The sequence below is a fragment of the Lutjanus erythropterus genome, chromosome 20 (assembly GCF_056507025.1).
Source record: "Lutjanus erythropterus isolate fLutEry1 chromosome 20, fLutEry1.hap2, whole genome shotgun sequence".
NCBI classification, from domain to species: Eukaryota; Metazoa; Chordata; class Actinopteri; order Lutjaniformes; family Lutjanidae; genus Lutjanus; species Lutjanus erythropterus.
The window spans coordinates 16,235,701-16,260,098 of NC_139336.1; the positions used below are offsets into that span (position 1 = coordinate 16,235,701).

The following is a 24,398-nucleotide window of genomic DNA, read 5'->3' on the forward strand; positions in this document are numbered from 1 at the left end:
TCCTTTCACAGCCAAGTGGTGGTGCTACACAAAGAATAAACTCATATGAACCTTTAATAGCAGTTTTCATTCTTTCACCCCTTTTAAAATGCATTCATGTGTTGTTATATAAATTTACACTGAACAAATAAATGCCCTTAATTTGACCTGAAAACAGGGATTCATCCTGCGAGGCTACAAACCCTCTGGCACCTGCTTCCAGCCTTAAAAGCTGAAGTTGACTGAATTTGAAAAGGCAAGTTGAGACAATTTTGTGATGATTCAAAACAAACATTTCTAGAAAAATTGAACTAACAAATCCTCCATCACATTGACGAACATTACAAACAAATTTGATCTTCTTCTTCACACAGCAAGATTTCATTTGAGTTAGCGGAACTCATGTAAGTTCTGAAGGGTTCTGCAAAAAATACTAGAAATTCCAAGTTGAATTAACTTGAATAAATAAAACTTGTATATCTGCATTGATGAGAAAAGATTACTTGATTCTTTTTTTTTTTTTTTTAATTTTGCTTATTTTACTACACTTATTTTTTCTAAAGCTCCGTCTTCAACTGAGTATGTTTTGCTTTAGTTCCTGATTTTGTGTAAGGTCAAGCTCCATGTTTAATATAATTTTTAGATTATATTGATTCTCCAGTGTGTGTAGACGGTGGGGACAGGCCAAAGAGCAGAGTGTTTCATTGCTTTATAAAACCATTAAAATCCATTTATATGTTGCAACTCACCTATTTCTCACCAAACAAACACGCATGCACACACATGCACACACACACATTTCTGCAGGGGCTATACTAACCTTTCAAACCAACCTGAATGTGTCCCTCTTGCTTTTGAAACCGATAATTGACAGTTTGATTAGGTCTTCTGCTGCCTCAAGCAGTGGCTCAAGGAAAAGGCCTGATGCATTAATGTCTTGTTTACGCCTCCACGAGTGCTCGCTGCCCTCTAAATCTGTTTTGAGTCAAACACCCAACAGGCCAGGTGAGAGGCATAGTGTGTGGAATACTTTTTGTCAGGAAGTATAAAAGAAAATGCATGATACATGCTTACAAAAAAAAAAAGGGACAGAGATGGAGCGAGCAATAAAGTTTAGTTAGTCTAAGCAGATTGTTGTTGATAATGTCCATGGTTGAATTTGGATCAATTAGGGGATGGCAGATGTGCAGAATCATGGTTGACCCCAGGGCTTAAAGGATACAATCCAATTTTCCTCAACAAATGTAATACCATTAGGCTGGATAAAAACAGACAACTCACAAGGGAGGAGTCTCTTAAAAACCAGGGAGGGGAGATGAGACAGAGAGAGACGGAGCGCTGGCTCGGAGGAAAGAGACAATACCCACCAGGGTTTGGTAACAGGGAGTCTTAAAGACTGGAAAAGTTGGTGATACTCAGAAGAAAGTCGCACTTTTCAGAAAACAAGGGCCTGAGAGGATAGAAAACACAGGAAGAAAAGAATAAACAACCTCACCTGATCACTGTGAGGGATATTCTGAGTCTACTGTGGCCAGAAAGCAGATCAGAGCTGACAAGGCAAAAAGAAACCAGTGAGGGTTTAAGTCTGGAGAATTAGAGCTCTTACAGAACTACAGTGCTGCAGATTAAACTTTCCTCACAACTTTCTGGACTGAACTCCAAATCAACTCTGGCCGAAGAAACTGAAGAAGACAGAACGACAAATCAAGATCCATCACTGGGGCTATGAGGCTCTTCAATAAGAACCTCCGCCTTCAGGATGTCACCATCATGTACTTCACCGCCTTGGCTGCTCTAATGGTCATCTTGGTGGCATCATATCAGGCGCCCACTAATGCCGTCGAAGTGTCCATCCTTAAATCAGACATCTCCAGTCCTCTCCCGCCACTCCCCATGCCCTTTCGTATGCCCCTTGACCCACGTGGGGAGCTCCAGCTGGCCTGGAACATCAGCTACGCCAACCAGGAGGTGTACATGCAGCTGAAGGTCGCAGACCTCAAACACGGCGTGGTCCTGGGGATGTCAGACCGCGGGGAGCTGACCAACGCTGACTTGGTGGTGCTGTGGAACTCAGGAAGTAAAAGCTATTTTGGGGTAAGCAGACCTGGATATGTGGTATCTGTATAATCGTTCAGATATCTGAATTTAAAAGAATTTCGAGAGTTAAAAAGACTGTTTGGATTGTTTGATGTGTGGTTGTATGAAGTACTTATCAATAGCGTATTAGCTACAGAAGATGTTGGTCAAACACTCACAGTTTGGACAAGCAGAGAGGCACCAGCAGAGAAGCAAAGCAATGTCCTGCAGTGGACAGGGTCAACAATAATAAAGGTACTTTAACCACTTAAAATGGGTTAAAAAAAAAAAAAAATCAATATCAATTTTAGTACACTATATTTTTCGCCACTTTACTTTGCTGTCAGACAGCCTTTTCTGATGGGAAATCGCGGTTATATAAACCAAATATCGCTCTCGCCAAATCAGCTCCTAAAGCAAAAACAGTCATTTTACCTCACAGAACATGTGAGTTGCTGGTCGACTGCTGCCTCAATCGGTATTGTACAGTGTGGCCCATTCAAGATGATAGAATGGATATATTTACTTCTGTGCTCCACTGCATCATTAATGAGAAATCATTTCATTGGACACAAATTTTGTGTATGAACAAAAGAAAAACTCTAAAATATCATCAAGAATACATGAATATACCTACAAAGTCTTTTTTTGGGCCAGATATGGTGTACATGGTATGCAGATATGCTAAGTTTGTTTGTGTTATTGTGTGACTTCAGTGAATTTGAACTAACCTTTGAAAACAGAAATCACACAAACCACTTTTTTTAAGTGGCTAAAATACTTTTGGTTGGAGCATGCTAACTGGTATCTACTATAGGTAATACACTGACTATCGATAAGTTCCTCAGATCGCACATCAAATAATCTGAACTATCCCTTTAAATGTATAAAAAGTCAGACTGACGCAAGGTTCGTCTCTAAAAAGAGGATATCATGCAGGTGTCTGAAGAGAAGGTGTAAAATCACTTTATCACTCTCTCTTCCAATGTTCCTCTCTGTGTTCACTTATCAGATTCATAAATGCACAGGGATTACATGAAAGTCCTTAAGGAGTGAAGGTTTCCCTCCTACATAGTGTCCTCATCTGTCTGTGGTCCCTGGGGCGTGGGATTGGTGTTTTTTCCGCAAGCAGCCAGCGGACAGCTTGCTTCATGATCACACAGTCACAAAGGATGTTATCAGCCCCTGCTAATTGGAAATCACTCAAACTGCACTAATAGCTGAAGTTCATCTGGGAATCATTAACAGATATTAGCATATCAAAATTAAATCCTGTGCAGATTAAGATGTGTAAAATGCCTCATTTTCATTTTGCCACACACAACCTTTTCAAGAAATCCAACTTGGCATTTCTTGTCTTGAAATTTCCTGATCTTTTTTTTTTTTTTTTCAGAAAAACAATTGATCACACTATAAAAATATAATTTATGTTCCTTTCATGTGCATCTTGTCCATAGGGTTTATGTGCAAATATTAATGAGAAACAGTAAGCAGGATGAATACTAATTGCAGTTAAAATAATCCAGTAGCAATTCAGATTCTCAAGGAAAGACTTATAACTACCTTGTCATTATTAACATTAGAACTGAGAATCTGCCAACATCTGATTGATTGGTGAATGAATGACATATGTAGGGACCTTGAGGAAATATTTACAATGTACATATATATAAGGCTCAAGCCATCAGCAATTAAGGAACTAACGTGTTTGCTGCTCATGCTACTGCACAGGGACAGCTTCTGAATACAAATTGTTCTTCTTTAATGACAATAAATATATAAAACATTCTTTCAATCATTTTCTTAGTTATCAGTTATCAGTAAAGGATGGATAAATCTTACTTTTAAAACGAGACTTCTGCTCCTCCCCTTGGTTCTGTTTTCAGGCTTTAGAGAATCACATCTTCCTCCAGAATCACTTCCTGCACCTTTAAGTCTTACTTTTAAGTTACTTTTAAACCTTATTTTATCCAACTATTGCCACTTTTTTTTAAATTACTTGTTTGCATGACGTCTTGTATATTTATTACATGAATCTAACGTAGGGAAACAGACTGCTTTTTCAATGCTTTTCAAATTACTGTAGAAATTGAATTACTATACAAATGAAATACACTACTGTGTAGCAGATTCCACTACTGTAGGTAAAGCACAGTTTACTGTAGTTTCACTGCTGAATCTTGTTGGCTCATTTTTGGCAGTTTGTCATAAGCTTTAAGGAGATTATATGTTTCTTGAGAGGAAATTACTTTCTTTTTCCCTTAATGATTTCAGTGAGCAGCAGCCACAGGTAGCCAGCTTAGACAGACGAGTTACCACAAGGCAAAAAAAACAGAGAGAATAGAAATGATGTCATGTATGAAAAGATCCTAAATAAACTGATTGTTGACTTGATTGTTATAAGCTGTTTCCACTGTATCTAATTTATAGATGACTGATATCCATGAAATAAAAATTGGTTTTAAAAAAAAGCAAATGGGCCGCCAACTCCATTTATAAAATTTTATTGATTTGTTCAGCAGAGATAAAACACACAAAAAAGAAATGTCTGCCGTGCATCTCTGCTGTGATTCGATCTGAGACCAGAGGGAGCCTGCAGCACTCCAGAGGCCACTCTCCAGGCACAAAATGAAGGCTGTCAGATGGTTTATACCAGATTTTTGAGGAAGGACAGGAGTAACACTCATGTATTAAAAAAAATCTATGAGCAGCCTGCCCCATTGTACCAGCACATTTATTTCTGCAGACATATGTTGCTATTATTCAGAGGTGTCACACAAAATTCTGGGCCTTATACATAAGCAGTCTCTGTGAACCCCCTTCCTTTTAACATCTCTCAAGATTTTTTTTTGACAAATAACTGAGCAAACAACTGTATACATGAATCTGATGTGGTTATTAGGGTATTCACTTATGAATTGTAAAATACCACATTAAAAAAAGTAATAATAATAATGTGATATGTCCTTACGTCTGCACAGAGACATGACTCACAGTGCATACTGGAATCCCAGTGTGCCACATATCTGCAGTTTCAAATCAAACCACAATGTAACACTCACATCACTGTAAAGTATTGTCTTGTTAAACTGATCTTCTCCCTGCCACCCCACTGTCTTCTTCTCCTTGTCCCGCCTGTCTCTCTTCCCTCAGGAGACTAAAACTACTAGCAGAAGAAAGGTCACTGCTACAATCTCTCTCACTCTCTCTGTCACACACACAGTCTCTCTCACACACACACACACACACACACACACACACACACACACACACACACACACACACACACACACACACACACACACACACACACACACACACGTCGCTTCTCACAAAGCCAGGCACATTTTAGATATGCTCTAGTTCATGGACTCCTAAAATCCCTTTTTAAATCAATGTATTCAAATCAGGCCGCTGAGACATGAATTTTAAGATTCTCTCCCAACATAACACACCAGAAACATGAATACAGAGAATCTTTTTTTCTTGTCTTGCTTTCTTTCTTCAGTAAGGTGACTTGAAGCACATTTGAAGGTATAATGGTATTTTTAGTGACACCAAGTGACAGTGAAACAAGATAATCACAACGGCAATTACCTTTGCTTCTGATGGATGAGTGGGGGCACTTACAATAAATAAGGATGAGGATAAATTAAGATTTTTTTCTCACCAAAACTGTTTTAATTCACAGTCATTGTGTGATTGCTGCAGCAGTTATCTTCACTATTAATTTCACTATTTACTTTTTCTTCTTCAGTATGTTTTTTGGTTTGCCTCACATTTTTGCACATTTGACACATGTAAAACATATTTTTTTCCATTGGAGCTGCTACTTAACTACTTCATGATTAAGCATTTTATATTTTGACTAATAACTCATGAACTGCAAGGAGTACAAGAAATATTTTATTTTTTGGTCGGTTCATTGGATACAGCCAATTCAACTGATACAGGCCACGCCCATTTCTGCCTGTAAAATTGTTCTGCTATTTTAGATTTTTTTGGTAAAGACTTACTTCTTGGCGCATATTTCATCCAATCAATGAGCAAACTCTGTGAATACCATATTTAGATGACATTGTACAAGAGAGTTTAGGTATTGTACATGATTTTTCTGTAATTGTTGGCAAACTTTGGAAGGCCTGATGAGAGGTAGATAAAACATGATAAAGTTCCCTCTGCTACGCCCTTCCAGTGGATAAAATGTGATAATGTGCCCTCCTGAGTGCACAAAATGTTATATAGTGCCCCCTAGAGTGCCCTTCAGTGGACAAAAGCAGATTGGGCAGCCACCGTAAAAGGGTGAGGCGAGCAGTATTTAGTTGGTTGCAATCTACAACTTCGCCACTAGATGCCACTAAATACACTTGTCCTTTAAAATCCCATCTGAGATCCCTAATGACACCAAAAGCTGACCTTACTGAAGCCCTCTCTAACCTAGAACCAAACTTTTATATACAAACTTAACAGTTTCAAGGATTATAACTGAACTTTTTTGAATCAAGATACGACTCTATCTCTCAGCCATCTGCAAAGGTCATAACTATTCTGTGCACAGACATGTAACACACATAACACATACTGTATTCTGCCCATGTTTTGTTTTTAGATTTATATATACTGTATGTATTTTCAAGATCATTGGCTCCCAAACGTTTTCAGTTTGTGTAGAACAGTTATATAAGAGGGACAGGGAGGGAGACAGAAATAAAGAGAGAGATCTTAGGTGCTATTCTGGACAGATATGAATGTGAGAAACATAACAGAAGCGGATAGACTGAGCAGTTGCAAAGCCTCCTGGCAGAGAAGTGGAGTCCTGTACACCAGATTGGGAAGGTTTCACAACACGAAACGCCAGTTTTGCTGATTTCCTACTTATGATCCACTGTTAAACAATCCACTAAAATTTTATAGTGTGTTTTAAAATTAACACGTAATAGACCTTTTTCACAGCAGCCATATTGATATGAAATAGCAGGGTAGAAACAGGTGTTACCAATGATACTATTTAACTTTCCATTCCATTAAGGTCAAACAGAGTCAGGGTGCTGCTATTGTGCATGTTGACTCACTGGAAAAGCTCCTCTACACTAAATGGAATCTGACTCTAATAAGTATACCTGTGTTTACCCTCCTCTACTCTACAATATTAAAAAAAGCTAATTAGCAATTTAAAGTAATTATCAAGTTAAATGATCAATTTTCCATTTATTAATGGTGATTATAAAGTGTTACTGAAAAGGTTATCCATAGTTAGATCTTGCTCCACTTTAAATCATGACTATATTTGATGAATAAAATGTAACAATGTGCTCTTAAATGCTTTGTTGTCTATTTGGTGTATATTAAAGACTTGCTATGTGTGTCTCCTCCTTCAGGATGCGTGGAGCGACAGTGAGGGCCATGTTTCATTGGACAGCCAACAAGACTATGAGCTGATCGAAGCCAAACAGAAACCTGATGGATTCTACCTGCTCTTCAAAAGACCATTCAGTACCTGTGATCCCAGGGACTACCTCATAGAGGTGTGTAAAGTCTTTCTTTGTACAGGGGAGCAGAATGTGGATCAACTGGTTTTTTAATCCATTAGCATCTTGAACATTCACTTTTTGCACACATGTTGCTTTATATGTCACATATGGCCTCAAGCCAAAAGAATGCCTGTCAATCCTGAAGTGACTGAACCTGACAGTTAACAGGTGGCGAGAAGAGGCTGATAGCATGTAAGGATGGTGAGAAAGGTTGTGTTTGAACGCATGCACAAAGTGTATAACCTAAAGAACAACGCAGTGTATTTGCATGTGTGTGGGAGGGTGTGTGTCTGCATTTTTATGATATTTTTCTTCCTGTCTTCAGTGCATATATGGGTATTTCTGCAACTATGAGCATTTTTAAGTCCTAGCAGTGAAATTTGAGATTTATGTTGAAATTTGTCTTATGATGCTTTATAAATACAGAATATACACAATTTTATTAAACATATTGACATAAGAAGGAAAAAAATATTCTAACACTATTACAAGGAGTTAATAGCCTTAATTGATCACTTATGCCTCCATATGACCTCTATAAGTTGATGAGACCAACTCCAATAAGAGTATTTTTAAGGCTATTTCTGTTATTCTTAATGGCTGCCACCAGGTTGGGTTTTCCCTGAAATCAGGTGAAACAAGCCTGGGTTTACATTTTCCTGGTCCTGGTTAATTCAGATAATTTTATTTTTGACGTTACGGTGGTGCAGTGGTTAGCACTGCCGCCTCACAGCAAGAAGGTCCTGAGTTCGATCCCCCAGCTCCCCGGCTGGGGCAGGGCCTTTCTGTGTGGAGTTTGCATGTTCTCCCCGTGTCTGCGTGGGTTCTCTCCGGGTTCTCCGGCTTCCTCCCACAGTCCAAAGACATGCACGTTAGGTTAATTGGTGACTCTAAATTGCCCGTAGGTATGAATGTGAGTGTGAGTGGTTGTCTGTCTATGTGTCAGCCCTGCGATGAACTGGCGACTTGTCCAGGGTGTACCCTGCCTCTCGCCCAATGTGAGCTGGGATAGGCTCCAGCAGCCCCGCGACCCTTACGGACTAAGCGGTTACAGAAAATGAATGAATGAACGTTATATTTTGTGACAATTGTGTAGGAAACTCTACCACCTTTGTCCACAGGAGGCTCCAAAATCAACAAAATAGAAAAGTTTCCTGTAGCAACTTTAAGTTCCAGTAGGAAAATTTTGTATTTATGTTAAAATTTGTCATGTGATGCTTCATAAATATCTATGAAATCTTAAACATCTCATAAAAAAAACAACAACTTATGTATAGATGATTTATACATAAATTGTTGTAGAAATGCAATATCTGTCATAAAATCAACATATTTTATCTTCTGGGTGTATTGATATCTAAGATTACTGTTTAAATTTTCCATGGCATAGAGAAAACCATGAAATACCTTATTTTCTTTATTATGTTTCAGATTGGATTTACAATGATGGACACATCTTGATGAAAATAAATGCAAATGTCTTAAAATTTTATAGAAATCAAAAAAGGAAAATGTTTAAACTGAATGTTACATTGTAGTCTTGTGAGGACAAGTGATTGAAACCATTAAAAATAAACATGTTCCAGATTAATATCTTAACAACTGCATGCAAATTTGTGTTTATATGTTTGACAGACTGTAGCTGCAGAAACACCCATATATATCAAAAAAGCAATGAAACTGATAATCATGGAGGATTTGTGGTTTTAGGTGTGGACATAAAATACTCAGAAGGTTGGAATAATCATTCATTGAAGCATTCATTATAATGATTATGGTTTCCATGGTACCACATCAGACCTCTAAAGTTGCAGACACAAAACCAATGCTCATCACTATGACAACGTAATGAAAAGTTCTCTGTGTTTGCTTTAGCAGGCATTTCAGCCAAATAACAATCACAAGAGACTATTAATTTGAAATAGACATGCCTGCTGATCAAACATGCTTTCTTTTCTGTTTTTTTTTTTTTCTTTACTTTTGACCGGTCAGGAGGGAACTGTGCACATCATATATGGATTCTTGGATCAACCACTTACCTCACTGGAGCAACTCAACCTGTCCCGGATCCACACGGGGGTACAGAGAGTGCTGATGCTGCGCCCCGACACGCCCTCACCCACGCTGCCTCCAGATGTGCAGACGCTGGATGTCGTCGCACCAAACATCATCATACCAAGTCAGGAGACCACCTACTGGTGCTTCATGCAGAAGCTGCCTGAAAACATGCCAAAGAACCACATTGTTATGGTATAAATGCCTCTAAAAATGGAAACACTTAACATAGAGTTTATTTTGCACACAGCGGAGTGGGTGTTTCAGATGGAGATCGTGCACAGGCTGCTATTATTGCTCCCTGTTTACCAGCTGGGCCAAACAAAACAAGAGCCACATTGTCATGGTTAGAAAGAAGAAGCATTAATCTAAGAAAATGTATTAAAACAACAAACACAACACCTCACATCCTTATTTTTGTTCTCTCAGATATAGATCTGGTATGCAGCAGAGGTGGCAAAAGTACACACATTCTTTACTCAGGTAGAAGTAGAGATAAAAAAAAAAATGGTAAAAGTAGAAGCACTGCTTCAACCAGTTTACTCAGGCTAAAGTGAAAAAGTACAGGTTTTGAAATGTACTCAAAGTATAAGATTAAAAAGTAGTCCTCTGAAGGTAACTGAACCTCACCTTTTCTCTGCAGACAAGTCTCCCTCTCTTGTGTGTTTTGCCTCATTACGTCTTTTACATTGTTGTCTTGCTGTTGTCGTTACGTGTGTCGGCGTGATACACACTGATGGATACACCAAGGAATCGTCTTTTCTATTTAGGTTGAAATCAGTCTTGATGCTGGGAAGGAGACACACAAGGATGCAAAATAGAAATAACTGTTAATTCCCCTCAAATGCCTTAAAACTAAAGCAACAATTCTGTTTGAAAATGTATGGGGTAGAAAATACAGATACTCATATTAAAATATAAAATTTTAAAAAAAGTTGTCCTGAATACCTGAAAACTCTAAATGAATACAATAAGAAAGTATTTTACTTTGTTACTGATTGAATGTGAACAGGACCAAAACAAAAACACACAATATACAATGAGATATAGAAGCTATACACAATACACACAATATGTTACATTTAATTAAAAGTAGAATCAGTAGGATTTGTCTGAGCTGTTTGTAAATGCACCAGAAAGATAGATGATTGGTGAGTCTAACCCCCAGGACGTCAAATACTGACATTTTGTTTTGGTAAAATGTCCCAAGCACTGCAAAATAATGAGAAGAAAGGGATTATTTTAATACAAGCCCATGCATTGTTTTTTGTTTGTTTTGTTTTTTGTTTTTTAGGAAAATGTTGCATACAATGCCTTTAAGTTCAGATGTGTTTTTATTGGCCTACCTTTCTGAGGTAGCAACATATCTGCAGCTTTTAGCCAGTAGAAACACACAAAACAACACAACTCTCTCTTTTTCTTTTGTTTCTTTCTCCACCTCTGTGTGTGTTTGTGTGTCTCTGCGTGTCTGTCAGTATGAGTCAGTGATAACTCCAGGTAACGAGGCCATTGTGCATCACATCGAAGTGTTTGAGTGTTCTCCAGATATCCTCGATGTTCCAGAGTACAGCGGCTCCTGCGATGACAAGATGAAGCCGGGCAAGCTCAACTTCTGCCGCCATGTGCTGGCTGCATGGGCCATGGGTGCTGAGGTATGATGGGAAACAGACTGCCACGCACAGCCTTTTACTTCTATCCTTATGAGGACCTTCCACTGACAAAAAACAGTCCTCAACACTTTAGTGAATGTAGTTTTTATGATACTAATAAACCCAGATGCTAGCCATAAAACTGCCCCGTGAAAATGGAATAATCAACCAGAATGTTGTCACTTTGCAAAAGATTTGACACTCGAACTGACTGATCACAAAAATAGAGAAGCGCCCATACAGACACCATCAAATGAAGCCAAATAAACACATACATTGACAAGTTTTTCATATACATAACAATTGTCTAATTGAAAAAGAGTTGGAACTGAGCTTGATTTCGGTCCAGTCCTAGTAGCTATTATAAGAAATAAACAAAAACTCCTACGCAAGTAATATCCAAGCCTAAAAGTGTGAGCATAAAACCTTGTAAAGATGATCCCACATGCAGCACAAGTCTATTAAGGGCTCGGAGACAGTCTGTATGTGGGAAGCACACTCATGCAAATATTCACAAACTTGCTCAACACAAACACGACTGACAAACACATATTTATGTATATTGGCAACTCAGAAATATATGGAAGTCCATTTCCGCCAGTGTGGTAAATAAAAAAAAAGGATTCTGTAACTATAATAGATGGGATCAGTGCATCGTCTCATGCACTCACCAATACCTATACCAGCATTTTAGACTAAATTAGAGGCATTTTCTGATACTGGTATTGGTAAAAAAAAAACAAAAAACAGGAAACTTTCTCAAAATAATGGGTTAGTATCTCAAAAATTACATTTTCTCAAAAAAGTGAGTTCGTATGTGGAAATAATGACTTGGTATCTCAAAAAATAAGAAACTCTCTCAAAATAATAACTTGGATACAAAGTCATTATTAGATACTATCTAATTATTTTGAGATAAGGAAGGCATTATGTCTTGAAAGTTTCTCATTATTATTATGTTGGGATGTTTTCTTCATCGCATTGGTGGAAAGTGCCTTCCAAAGAAAGAGGTATATCCATAGGCGACATCATGGCTGATAATCTCATTCAACCTACTCATTCAATCCTGACAGTCAGCCAGCAAACCAGTCAGCCAGCTAAAAGGTGGTACTCCAGTGGTAAATAAAAAGTATTAAGTAGTGGATTTATTGGTGTAATTTGATTTTCAACTAACACAAAACTTAAACTTTTTTTTCCCCCTGAAACACATTGCTGCTCTTTTTTAAGACTGAAATATTCAGTGCAGGAGAAACACACCTGTTTCCTCAGCCAGTCAGTTAGTCAGTCATGTGTCAGACATTAAATCACCCCACTCATGTACTGTGGCTACCAACCAGCCGGCTGACCAAGCAAGTGCGCAAGCGGCCCGCTAGTCACATAAAGCAAAGAGGACAGGGAACGGTGAGCCTGTCACCATATTTCTCTGCTCTGCTCCACACTGTATCACAGCCAGCCTGGCCGCTCTCTGATTGGATTATCTGCCAGCCAAACAAAAACAAGCAGGATGCCTTCTGTGAGCTGTGAGCTGTGAAGACAAGATTAGGTGGGAAATATTCAGGCCTCTTTCATCACCTCTTAATAGTGTTGTTTCATTCTCCCCGGCACCGCATCAGAAGGGAAACGTGGCCTTGCAAAAAAAAAAAAAGAAAACATAAGAAATAAAGAGGGAAATAGATTGGGGGAAGTTTGAACGGGGAGAGAAACAATAATGTACGACACTGTCAGAATGTGAAGAGAGAGGATGACACCAGAGAATGAGAGGTGTGTGTAGGGGAGAGAGCAAATCTCTAAAGATTTTACTGTTACGGCATGATAAAATTAAACTATTCTTTTTTCTATTGTATCAGCAGAAGTGGTCGACCTTCCAGTGAAATGAAGCAGACTTGATAAATCAAGATATAACCAAGATTCCTTGATAAAAGTATGGAGGTTTGATGCCCGTGGGGCCAGCAGTGACTCAGAAATTAATTTTTCTACGATAAGCAGAACAGTTAAGGATCCGAGGAGTGAAGGAGTGGTATGTCTCCCTGAGGGTGCATTCATACATGAATACAACCTTTTCCTGTGTAGAAATAATCAATAAACATTGTTTCAGTCTGCTCAGAGACCCCCAAAAGGCCTCAAACACTTTAAAGGTTCTCAACAAGGAACCTATTTGATGCACAGATTGAAATGTGTTCAGTTTTCTGTTATTATACTCAGTTTAAAATACCTTTTTCAGTCTTACAGTCTGTTGCTGTTACAATTTTAAATGGTGTGGGTGGTGGATGGGAGTTTGTGAGTAGGCATGACGTTATTTTTAGAGGCCATCATCAAAAATGATAGAGGACCACACAAGTAGAGCTAGAGAGGCTACCTCTGCAGTTTGGGCAACAAGATGATATAATTGTTATTCCTTAGATATCCTACTGTGACAGTGGGTCACATCTTGGCGAGGGTGGAGGACTAGTTTGAGGTGGATTGGGTACAAATTGACCCTACTTTCCCATGTTTTTTGTGTCTCAGAGTCTAACAGGAAATTTTTAAATTGGTCCAGTATTGCAGCAAAGCTGTGAAACTGAGTGAATCCCTCCTGGCAACTCCACACTGAAGAATCTCCACTAAAAGTGCTTGATTTTGACACCATGTCTAACAACATTATGGAAAGGGTCATTACATAAATAAATTTATTTGTAAAGCTTAAAATCCAGTTGTTAACAAAAAGAGCCACTATACTGCTCTGTTCAGAGCGACCAGATTCTCACCTCTCAGGTCTACTACCTCGGTCAGGTGATTTATTTGTGATACTGTGTGACTTTTGATGTTTTAAAGATTTATCAAGGCAGCAGCAGACCAGAGGGTTAAAATGTTTTTGACAATGTAGTCTGGTTGCTTTAAACTGAGAGATACAGCATGTCTTTCCAGATAAACAAAATGTACCTTACTTTTTAAAAAGGTTTTTTAAAAAGTTGTCTTGACACTTAGAATAACAGTCTGAGCCTGTCAGTGGGGAAAAAAAACAAGCTGCAGCAGTCTCCCTCACTCTCCCTCACACTTCAATATAAAAACATGTGAAAATAGGGTCCTGAAAAATACCACTTACCCTTTAAGACACCTCCTATGGGTGAAATGAAACTTTCTCCTCTGGAAGAAACACCCGTCAAGACTCCAGAGAGACGTCTTTCAACACTCGGTTGGTCCACATTTGCGCTACACGTATGGGTGACTTTTATTTGTCATCCTCTATGATGTCTGCTTTGAACAGAATGAGCAGAAAATAATGCTTCAAAAATAAGTTGTTTTGCAGAAAGATCACAGTGTGCGATTATCGTTTGGTCCCTTTCACTGAAACGCTTGTCAGCCACCACAAATGGCCTTGTTTAGAGAAATCTTCCTCTCTCCTATTGCTTCTATCTCCAAAACAATGCTTGTGAAACACTGGAATAAAATGCACCTATATTTTGCCTTCTGCACACAAGTGGCAGAAACATTTTTACCGAACAACTCTTAATCATCTACATGATATGTGAAGAGTCTGTGCTACAACTTCAAAGCAGCTGTGCATAATTGAGAGGAATAATGAATAGTGTGTGTGTGTGTGTGTGTGTGTGTGTGTGTGTGTGTGTGTTTGCTTGCAGGCTTTTTACTATCCTCCTGATGCAGGGCTGCCTATGGGTGGACCAGGCTCCTCAAGGTTTTTTCGTCTGGAGGTCCACTACCACAACCCTCTCCTTATATCTGGTACAAACAGGACACACGTAAACACTTAAACCTGAGCATACACTTATATTTCTCTTATACACACACACACACACACACACACACACACACACACACACACACACACACACACACACACACACACACACAGACAAGCAGCAGGATTCTGTTTCTCTCCCGATGAGTGCTGGGCTTATCTTCAACAGAGCGATTCATTTAAAATTTTCCAGATATACTGTTTGATCTCGCCTGTTCGAGTCACTGCAGACTTTGCCTTCCTTATCCTGATCTAACCTTACAATGCACACAATATATCCTACATAACTTTTTTCCACCCCTCCTCACAACTTTTTTCAGCATTGTTTTTTGTTACGAACGAATACATGCATTTAATCATATAATCTCATCTCTTCCTTCAAACTTCCCTGCGGTTCAGCAAATGCAGAGGAAAATGCTTTGCATCAACTTAAAGAGGAACTTTTCAACCTGGATTCTTTTCTACCATGTTTTTGCATCATAGTGATTAGCGGGGACGACATTTTTTGTAATTGCTCCAGTATTGGTGGAGCTGACCTGAGCTGCAACATAATCCCCCTGGGCAACTGTGCACCATAAAAGTACTTATTTTGTTTTTGTCAAGTTTGAATGAAGATGATGATGATAAATTTACTGTTTCTGTCAACTGTCAATTTCTGGTTTAACAAAGTGAATCTTTGGTCTAAATCTGTTGCGATCACTTCCATAATGTTGTCAGATACTTCATCTGTCAGTGGCAAAAACAAGCAAGTACTTCAATGGTGCACAGTTCTCCACAGAAATGATGTTGTAGTTTGTAGTTTGCTCTAAACGTCATCTGTAGCAAATAGATTTTTCATTCATTCATTCATACTTCATAGACTGGTTTAGTGCAAAATAATTCTGGCTGGTATTTCAATAGTAAGCTGACTGTATGTGACATATTTTAATATTCCACAATCTTCCTCATGCAGGCCGTCATGACTCATCAGGGATACGGCTGCACTACACCCCTAGTCTGAGGCGGTACAATGCGGGGATCATGGAGCTGGGCCTTGTTTATACTCCTGTCATGGCTATCCCACCTAAACAAAACACCTTCTACCTCAGTGGATATTGCACCTCCAAGTGTACTGAGACTGTGTGTATACAAAAAACTCTGTTATTTTATTTTCAAATGTTAAGAATGCTGAGTGAGTATTTCAGCTGCCGTGCAACGTACTGTATTTCCCCCAGTTTTGGTCCCAAAAGCACAAAAATCTTGGATCTCGACCTTAAAAAGTCTGTTTTGCTTTCTGTCTGTCTGTTTGTCTATCCAGGCTTTGCCTCCAGGAGGAATCTTTATATTTGCATCCCAGCTGCACACCCACTTGGCGGGGCGTGGGGTGAGGACAGTATTGGTGAGGGGAGGCAAAGAGCTGGAGGTGGTGCAGGAGGACCAGCACTTCAGCACACACTACCAGGTGAGCAATAGCAGGCCCCAGTTTACCCAGAGGATCCACCTCTGTGTATTGTACTTCATACTGTATTGGACTGGAAAAAAAAGCCTTTCTTCAGATCACACTGAGCTGTGTGCTACTGGGATGAAAATCATTCTGAAGAAGAAATGGAGTTCGAAGCTCGCTGTTCTTCTACTGCACCTTTTAAAGGTGTAATGACCATGTAATATTTAAAGATGGGGGCACAAAGAATGGCATTATATAGTTAAATCCGTTACTTAAAGGGAAAATTCAGCACTTTCAATGTGACATTTCCTGACTTGTCAGTGTTCTCCAGAAAGTTATAACCCTTCTGTGATGAGCAGTCACAATTACATCAGTCGTGCCATGAATTTAGACCTCATAACATTGACCTTGAACTCAACATCAAAACCGACAAACAACAACCTTAACATTGTTGAGAGGCGGCAGACGACATCTGTTGTGCTTTTGCTTATGCACAATATCCTGAGGCAGGTACACACACACACACACACGGATACAGAGCAGAGACGGACATCTGCTCGACTGCCTGATACAATCTGCAGCTGCTGTTGATGTCAGATTAAGCTGAGTGTACCTGTGTGGCGGTGTCGTTTCTAAGCCTGCAGCCTCATTAGGCGTGTGAAGACTTTATCAAACCATTCTCAGCAAAGCTAACAGACCTTTGCGCACACACAGCTAATAAGTATGAAAGCTGCCTCCAAGGAGAGAATCAAGAGCAACCAGTGTTTTATGTTCCTGTGTTTGAAATAAATCTACTGTATGCAATGTGTCTAATTATGCCTAAAGTTGAGATGCTCGGCAGGGAAATGCACTGTAGAAATATCTCCCGTGGTCGACTTTTGAAAAGCTTAAACAAAGAATTTTTCTGTTCAGTCACTGTCAGTGCTTTGGGAATGGAGACTTATTTCTGGGTTCAGTGTTAAAACATACAGATGAAGAAACACAGGAATCTTAAAAATGAATGTTAAACATATTGTTTTTGTTTTTCTTCTTTCTTATAGACAATTCGAGTTCTAAGGAAGATGGTGAATGTTTTACCTGTAAGTATAAAGTTGATCCCTCTGCCTGTATTTTAAATGACCAGTGACAAGAATTCAGATAAGAATTGTAATTTTACTATTTTGCAAGCTCAGTCCAACCACTTCTGAATTAACTTAAAATACAGTTAAAGTACTGAATTACCTTGCTGCTGTATAAGATGCCTAAAGTTTTTCTCATTCACTTTGGCTCAATTCTTGATTGACACTTTTTTTTTTAGTACAATAAATTCTAATCTCTGAACAGGCCTGTGTGCAAAAAAGTTAGGGGACCTTCACATTTACCTTCAGATATATTCAGTAGAATTGGCTAAAACTGCACAATAACTACTTGCAAAAAGTCTGCTGATGAAAACTGATGAGTTCGTTCTTAAACGCTTTACGATTTTGAAAACACTCTTTCATCACCCGAGCCACAACATGCAAATAGATCAATTCAGTTATCAAAAACTGTTAGCCATAAATGTATATTTCATAAATATCTATGACATGTAATGTTTTTTACTACTGCATTTTTGCTTTTTCGGTTCATGACAAATTATCTGTTCACTGTAAAAGACACACAGTACATGTAGCACATTGCTACACAAGTACATTTACTGCATATATATATATATATGTACGTATATCCCTATATCTGTGTGCTACAGTATTGTACAGTGCTGACTTTTTCTGAGTAACCTTTTATCTACTGTGAAAATCAGAGTCTAAAAATCTCATACACAATACAGTAGCATTCAGCAAGACAAAACTGACATTCTTGTATGGTGCAGTAAGCAGTCAATGTCAACAAAAAAGTAGAACAAAACAGAGAGCTAAGAGACAGCTGATCGATAGGTTCTAAGGTCAGTGATGTGATCGGACATTCTCAGGAGACAGACAAGACAAAACCGCAGCAGCTGAGCTCCACAAGGAAGAATTCTGTTCAACAAACAACTGGCTGTCTTCAAGGAGAAATATGTAAAATGACCATGATATTGTCATTTACAACCATGAGCTTTAACCCATTTAATATACCATTTATGGCTCCAACTCACTATTTGTGGACTGCAGTCCTCATTTTTGAATGCAAAGGTCTTACATGTTGCTTCTTTAAATAACATTTTTTCTGTCACCTTCAATTATTTCCAGTACGCTTTTGTTAAACTGAAAATATGATGAATAACTGGTGTGTTTGTGCTTAATCCTGCAGGGCGACGTCCTCATAACAAAGTGTACTTACAACACAGAAGACAGGAGCAAGCCTACAGTGGTGAGCAGCACACTGTCAATATAGCTTACAGTACAGGAAACATATTACAGAAACTCACTAAGTTTAGAAGATCCTATCTTAACTGTTTGGTGACCGCGGTAAATCACATTAGGACCTAAATTTAGGGGGAAAAAAGCCATTACAGATGAACAGTTCCCCATCTGTCTTGAAGTTAAGCTTTTACTCTGTTTTTTTGGTATGTTTCAGTGTTTCAATAATAAAAAAAACAACAGTTACAGTCTGCTATCTTAGCTCACTCTTTCTTGTTAGCATTGTATATAATATCCCAAAAGGAAAATCTTTGGATTTCTCTGCAGATGTTACCAAAAACTCAGACTAATATGTCTTAAAGTCAAGTTCCTATCATTGTTTTTCTCCATTTTTTGTATGTTTCAATGATAAAAAAATAAAAAAAGTGCTATACATAAAGCTAAGCGATATACATAAAAGTGGATAAGCAATGTTGGATTGAGTACAGTATCGGTACTCAAAACATTTAAGGTGTTTGTTGAAATAAGCTGGTGCAAAACTTCTCCAGTCAAACTATACCTTCAAAAAAAAAAAAAAAAAGATACTGAATGAAGTAATCCAATACCCAGCTCTAGTATTTAGGATTTCCAAACCTGAGATAAGAATAAAGTAAGATATAGATAGGATTCCTACAGTTAGTTAGGATTTGCTTCTGTAATACCAAATTAGGAAAAAAAAATTAGACTTATATGGGAAGTTTCTATAATACGGCCCCAGGACTATTTTGATATTTCTAAAGTTCACCTTGAACACTGTCACTGTCTCCTTCAAACTCTCCATATTTCCTTCATTATCACAATAATAATTCCATCTATCTATCTATCCTCTCCATCTCCATCCAAATCTCTGTCTCTTCAGGGAGGTTTTGGCATCATGGAGGAAATGTGTGTTAACTACATTCACTACTACCCACAAACTAAGCTGGAGCTCTGCAAGACCCACGTTGACACAGGATACCTGCAGAAATACTTTAACTTCATTAACAGGTAGCACACACACACAAACCGCCTCTCTCTTCCTCTCTCCTTCAAATCATATGCTTGTTCCCCTTGTCCTTCATTCTCTCTTTTTCACTTTGCATCTTCCTCTCCATCTCCCGTGTGACTAAGCAATTTTTGGTTTCAGCATTCATCCCTTCCCCCTCTGTCCTTCGCTCCCGGGAACCAGACTGATTACTTCTTTTAATCTCGAAACCCACACGCTTTGTCCTTTAAAGTGAAACTGTGTTCCTCTAACGGCAATTCTAACTGCTGCTTCTTTTTTTCCCTTTCAATCTCTTCCTCCTTTCTCAATCTCACTCTGCCTCCCTCTTTTATCGACTTTCCTTCAACCTCTCACTCCTTCTCCTCCCCCCAGGTTCAACGGAAATGACCAGTGTGTGTGTGGTGAGGTTAGTGTGACGGAGCAGTTTTCTCAAATACAGTGGGATGCCTTCTCCACAGAAGTACTAGACTCCCTTTATAATACAGCCCCCGTCTACATGCACTGCAACCAGTCAACTGCACACCTCTTTCCTGTAAGTCTCACTCTCTCTCTCTCTCTCTCTCTCTCTCTCACTCACACACACACACACACACACACACACACACACACACACACACACACACACACACACACACACACACACACACACACACACATATCAACTGCCAAGCCACCAATTAAACCAGTTCAAAGGTGGACATCAGTTGGACATAGTCGGACCAACTGAACGGACAGCTTGTTAACCTGCAATATAAACACAGACACACACACATACAGACACACATAAGATGTTGGGATCAGAGCGAATAAATCAATTAGAGTTCAAAACTGTGCAGAGGCCTTGATCAAGTTTTTTGGTCAGGAAAAAAAAAAACTTTCTCCTTGATGTGGAAACACGGTTGTGCAAGGGCAAGCCAGGACAAATACACCTAGAGAGAACTTTATGTAAAGCTGGTCTACATTTTGGAAACCAGCTCAGAAATCCAGTATACCCACTCATATTTCAGTCAGCATTTTATATACTCACTTCTAAATCCTTGCTGATGTTCATCATTTAGTATTGTGCTTCAAGCCAATTTTGTTTTCATACTGTAGGTTGAAGACCCGTCCTACTCTCCCTTTGCGTCGTACTTATTGTACTGAAGCCAAAATATCTAAATCACCCTCTGGTGGCTGGCTGCAGTATTGGTTATAAACCCCACCCCCTCCAGTTTAGTTGATAGGACATGTGCCAAACTAAAGTTGCATTTCCACTGCAGGAACCTAGGAACCTTTGGAGGAACTAAAGGGACCAGGGTCTAAATTAAGTTCAAGGGACATTATTTTACCCGACCAAAAGTCCTTGTTCGGAGGGTAGTTCTCACCAAAAGTACAGGAAGTTTGGGAGCGGGGCATGCAGCACTGAATATTTCTGATTGGTCGAATACTTGCAGCCACCATTATTAAAAATCTGCGGGAACAAACGAGTATGCTTTCTGTTCATTGTGTTTTGACACATCAACAATACGCTTCAAATATTCTTTCTCCGGTCACTTTGGTTTTAATTATTTGCAAATGAGTCAGATGACTCCAAAATCATTATTACGAGGACGCAGAATTTTTACCGGTCAAGGGTTTCCTGTGAAGAAAGACATAAACGGGGGAGCTTCCATTCTTCTGGATAAAACGCACTATAAAGTTTATTTCTGAGCTGATTTAAATGAGTTGTTTTTGCAGTGACACGTTCATGCTGTTAGAAAGTTAGTTAGTTTTTCCTTATACATGTATTTTATTAACTCTTGAATAGAACCTAACTCATTAAATTTGGTTTAGAAATATTCACTTTATATGCTTTTCATTAAAAAAAAAAGCAGCTTCCTGTTTACATGTTTTTTACACAGGCCAGTCTTGACCGGACCAAAACGGCAGTGAAGCGTTCAATATGTCATCTGCATGTCTGTGGTTGGGCTGGTCAGGCTTACGTATGAGGAGCGTTGATTGGTTAGGGTTAGAGTAAGAATATCAGGTAAGCCAATTAGAAGAGTAGGGTGGGTCATGCCTTCACTTCGCCATCCTAGAAAAAAACACCTGATAAATAAATTAATCTGTGACTGAAACACTTTTGCCTCATCTCAAATATATCTTATATTCACACAAACACACACACATGTAATATCTGCAGCTGAGTCTGCCTCTCACAGATTAGACTTCACAGCCACAACAGATGTTGTGCTAAAAACTCCCAGGCACACAAAATTTATGGTCTTCTGAGGGTGTGATGCCGAGGATAGTCTGTGGGCCAGTATTGATTGCAGGAGCTAACTGGCAATTTGCAAATACTACCAGCCCATTGTGCATTGAACTAAATATGTACAAGTGGACATGCATGCCACTACGTTTCTCTTTTACTGGACAGGCAGCTTTAAAAAAAAGAAATGGGGGCATAAATCATGAGAATACCCTATAAATATGTTGTCAAGAGTATTCAGTTTCATTCACTTATTTCGTTAACTTGAGCCACACTGGGTGATCTTTTTCATACACTGGCATGTATTCCATTACTGGCACGGCCGCTGGAAGGCAAAAACCTTTGACTACAACTGCTTTCAAGATATTTTGGGTGAAGCCATCAAGCGTGAAATAATCTCCCAGTAATTCAGTTGTCAGTCTCATAGTCAGGCTCTCACCCTATTAGTCACTGCAGTGTCGGTACTCGACTGGAGATGTTTTTTAGCACTAGAAAATTTAAGGCAGGAGCTCATTCAAAAGTTTCATTAATAAAAAGTGATAAGAAAAAGAAAAACAATTTAAGAGTTTAAATCAGCAATTGAAAGCCACATCCTCACATTCCCCTCCTGAAGACAAGTGGCTGACCTCTCAACTTCACCGAACTGAAACGCACCAAACACGGGATGAGGAACAAAGGTTCAAACCATTAAAGGAAAATGCAATGACATTATAAGCAATCATTTTAGATTACTTAGTTATTGCTGGCATTTAAATTTAGCCCGAGGCAAACACAAGTACACCGACTCCAACAGTTTTCACTTTCAGTGAATGAGGAGGTAATCGGCAACAACATCACAAGCAGAAAACAACTTGACAGATTAACTGGCAAAACACTGAGCAGAAATGAATCATTTCACACAAAAACACTGTAATGTTTGGGAACTGGACCTTGTGAAAAAGGAAGGTAACAGCCTCTTCACAGTCTGAAAGCTGCCTCAGTAAAATACAGAAATGTCATTGAGTGTATTTTTCTGTGTTTGATGCATCGTACTCTGACAGCTGTGCAGTTACCTAATAAAGCCTGCTGTCTAAATATCAAGGACATCACCCATCACTAACATCATATATCTGTTTCTGTTCAGGGAGAGTGGGAAAAACAGCCTCTACCGGTGGTGACCTCGGTCCTTAAAAAACCTCGCTACCCCTGCGAGGGAGGAGCTCCTCCCACCAGCCGACCCCTTACACCCTCAGTGTGAGCAGGGGGGCATTATGGCACGCGTCAGGGCACCTAACCTGAGGAAAGTTACAGAAGCTCCTGAGCTGCTTTTATCTCATTTTTTGGGGGGACAGATGACATCCTCTGAGTTTTCTGACACCTGATATAATTCTATGCTTGTGTAGCCATCCATCGTCTGCGTCGTTATTACACACACATTAATGTTAATCCTATTCATATATCATGTTTCAAAGTACTGGACAAGGGCATTAAAAACTAAGAAATGGAAAAAGTTGTAAGCATAAGTGCAACTAACAAACTGCTGCGGGAGACCAAAATGTTGTGAAGCAAAGCTTTTGGCATTAAAGGGTAACTTTGGTGTTTTTAAAGATGGATGGCTTTCCCACGGTTTTGTTTCTAAGTGACTAATGGGGACAACAATTTTGAATATTTGTTCAGTACTGTGGGTTAGAGTGCTGCAGGTATCATGAGCAAAACCGTCAAAGTACATCCTCTAAAAGTGCTTGTTTTCCCACTGACAGGCTCAGATTGTCACTTCCAGTGTCTGACAACATTATGGACAACATTATGTAAAGGTCAGACCTTTTTCTTTAAACAATAAGATGAGTTTTAACTAGAAACAACCGATTTATTGCTCTGGTCAAACTCACCAGAATTTCCATTTACACAATGATTTTAACATTAGCATCTTTATGCAAACTTGACACAAACAAAATAAAACTCATCAAAAATATCTGGAGTTGTTTTTCCACTGTTCCAACAATCATCATCTCTGGTTTGGTCTAATTACACCCTCAATTTATTGCGTTCAAAATGAAAATATTAGGAAAGAAGTGTGAGGGAGGTAGGGCATCAGGAAGCAGTGGGGAGAAACGGCATGTCAAGCCAGAATAATTTCACATCTAATGCAGTTAATAAAGGGTTGATTTCAATCAAACCATATTTGGTCATTTTGGAACAGTAAAAATTGTTTTAGTGAGTTTTGTTTCCATAGTTTGAATAAGGTGTCTTTTTTATAATAAAATTGCTGAGAGATCCCCACTTCATATCCTGGATGAGCCACCAGTTCATAATATGACCTGCCAACATGAAAAAATTAGACTTCCCTCTTCCCAGGGTTAGGAATTTGAAGCCCTTAACAAGGTTTTATTCAAATAATTTA

General features: G+C 38.9%; 1 protein-coding gene across 1 annotated transcript; it reads left to right on the forward strand.

The window, feature by feature from the left end:
• Positions 1 to 1,373: 1,373 nt before the first annotated feature.
• dbh (dopamine beta-hydroxylase (dopamine beta-monooxygenase)) lies at positions 1,374 to 23,276 on the forward strand. The gene is made up of 12 exons (XM_084745971.1): positions 1,374 to 2,073; positions 7,434 to 7,580; positions 9,579 to 9,836; positions 11,117 to 11,293; positions 14,908 to 15,010; positions 15,979 to 16,145; positions 16,324 to 16,467; positions 17,490 to 17,528; positions 18,718 to 18,777; positions 19,666 to 19,793; positions 20,164 to 20,323; positions 23,142 to 23,276. The coding sequence occupies exons 1-12, from the start codon at positions 1,705 to 1,707 to the stop codon at positions 23,253 to 23,255; spliced, it is 1,866 nt and encodes a 621-aa protein (XP_084602097.1). The 5' UTR covers positions 1,374 to 1,704; the 3' UTR covers positions 23,256 to 23,276.
• The last annotated feature ends 1,122 nt before the right edge of the window (positions 23,277 to 24,398 follow it).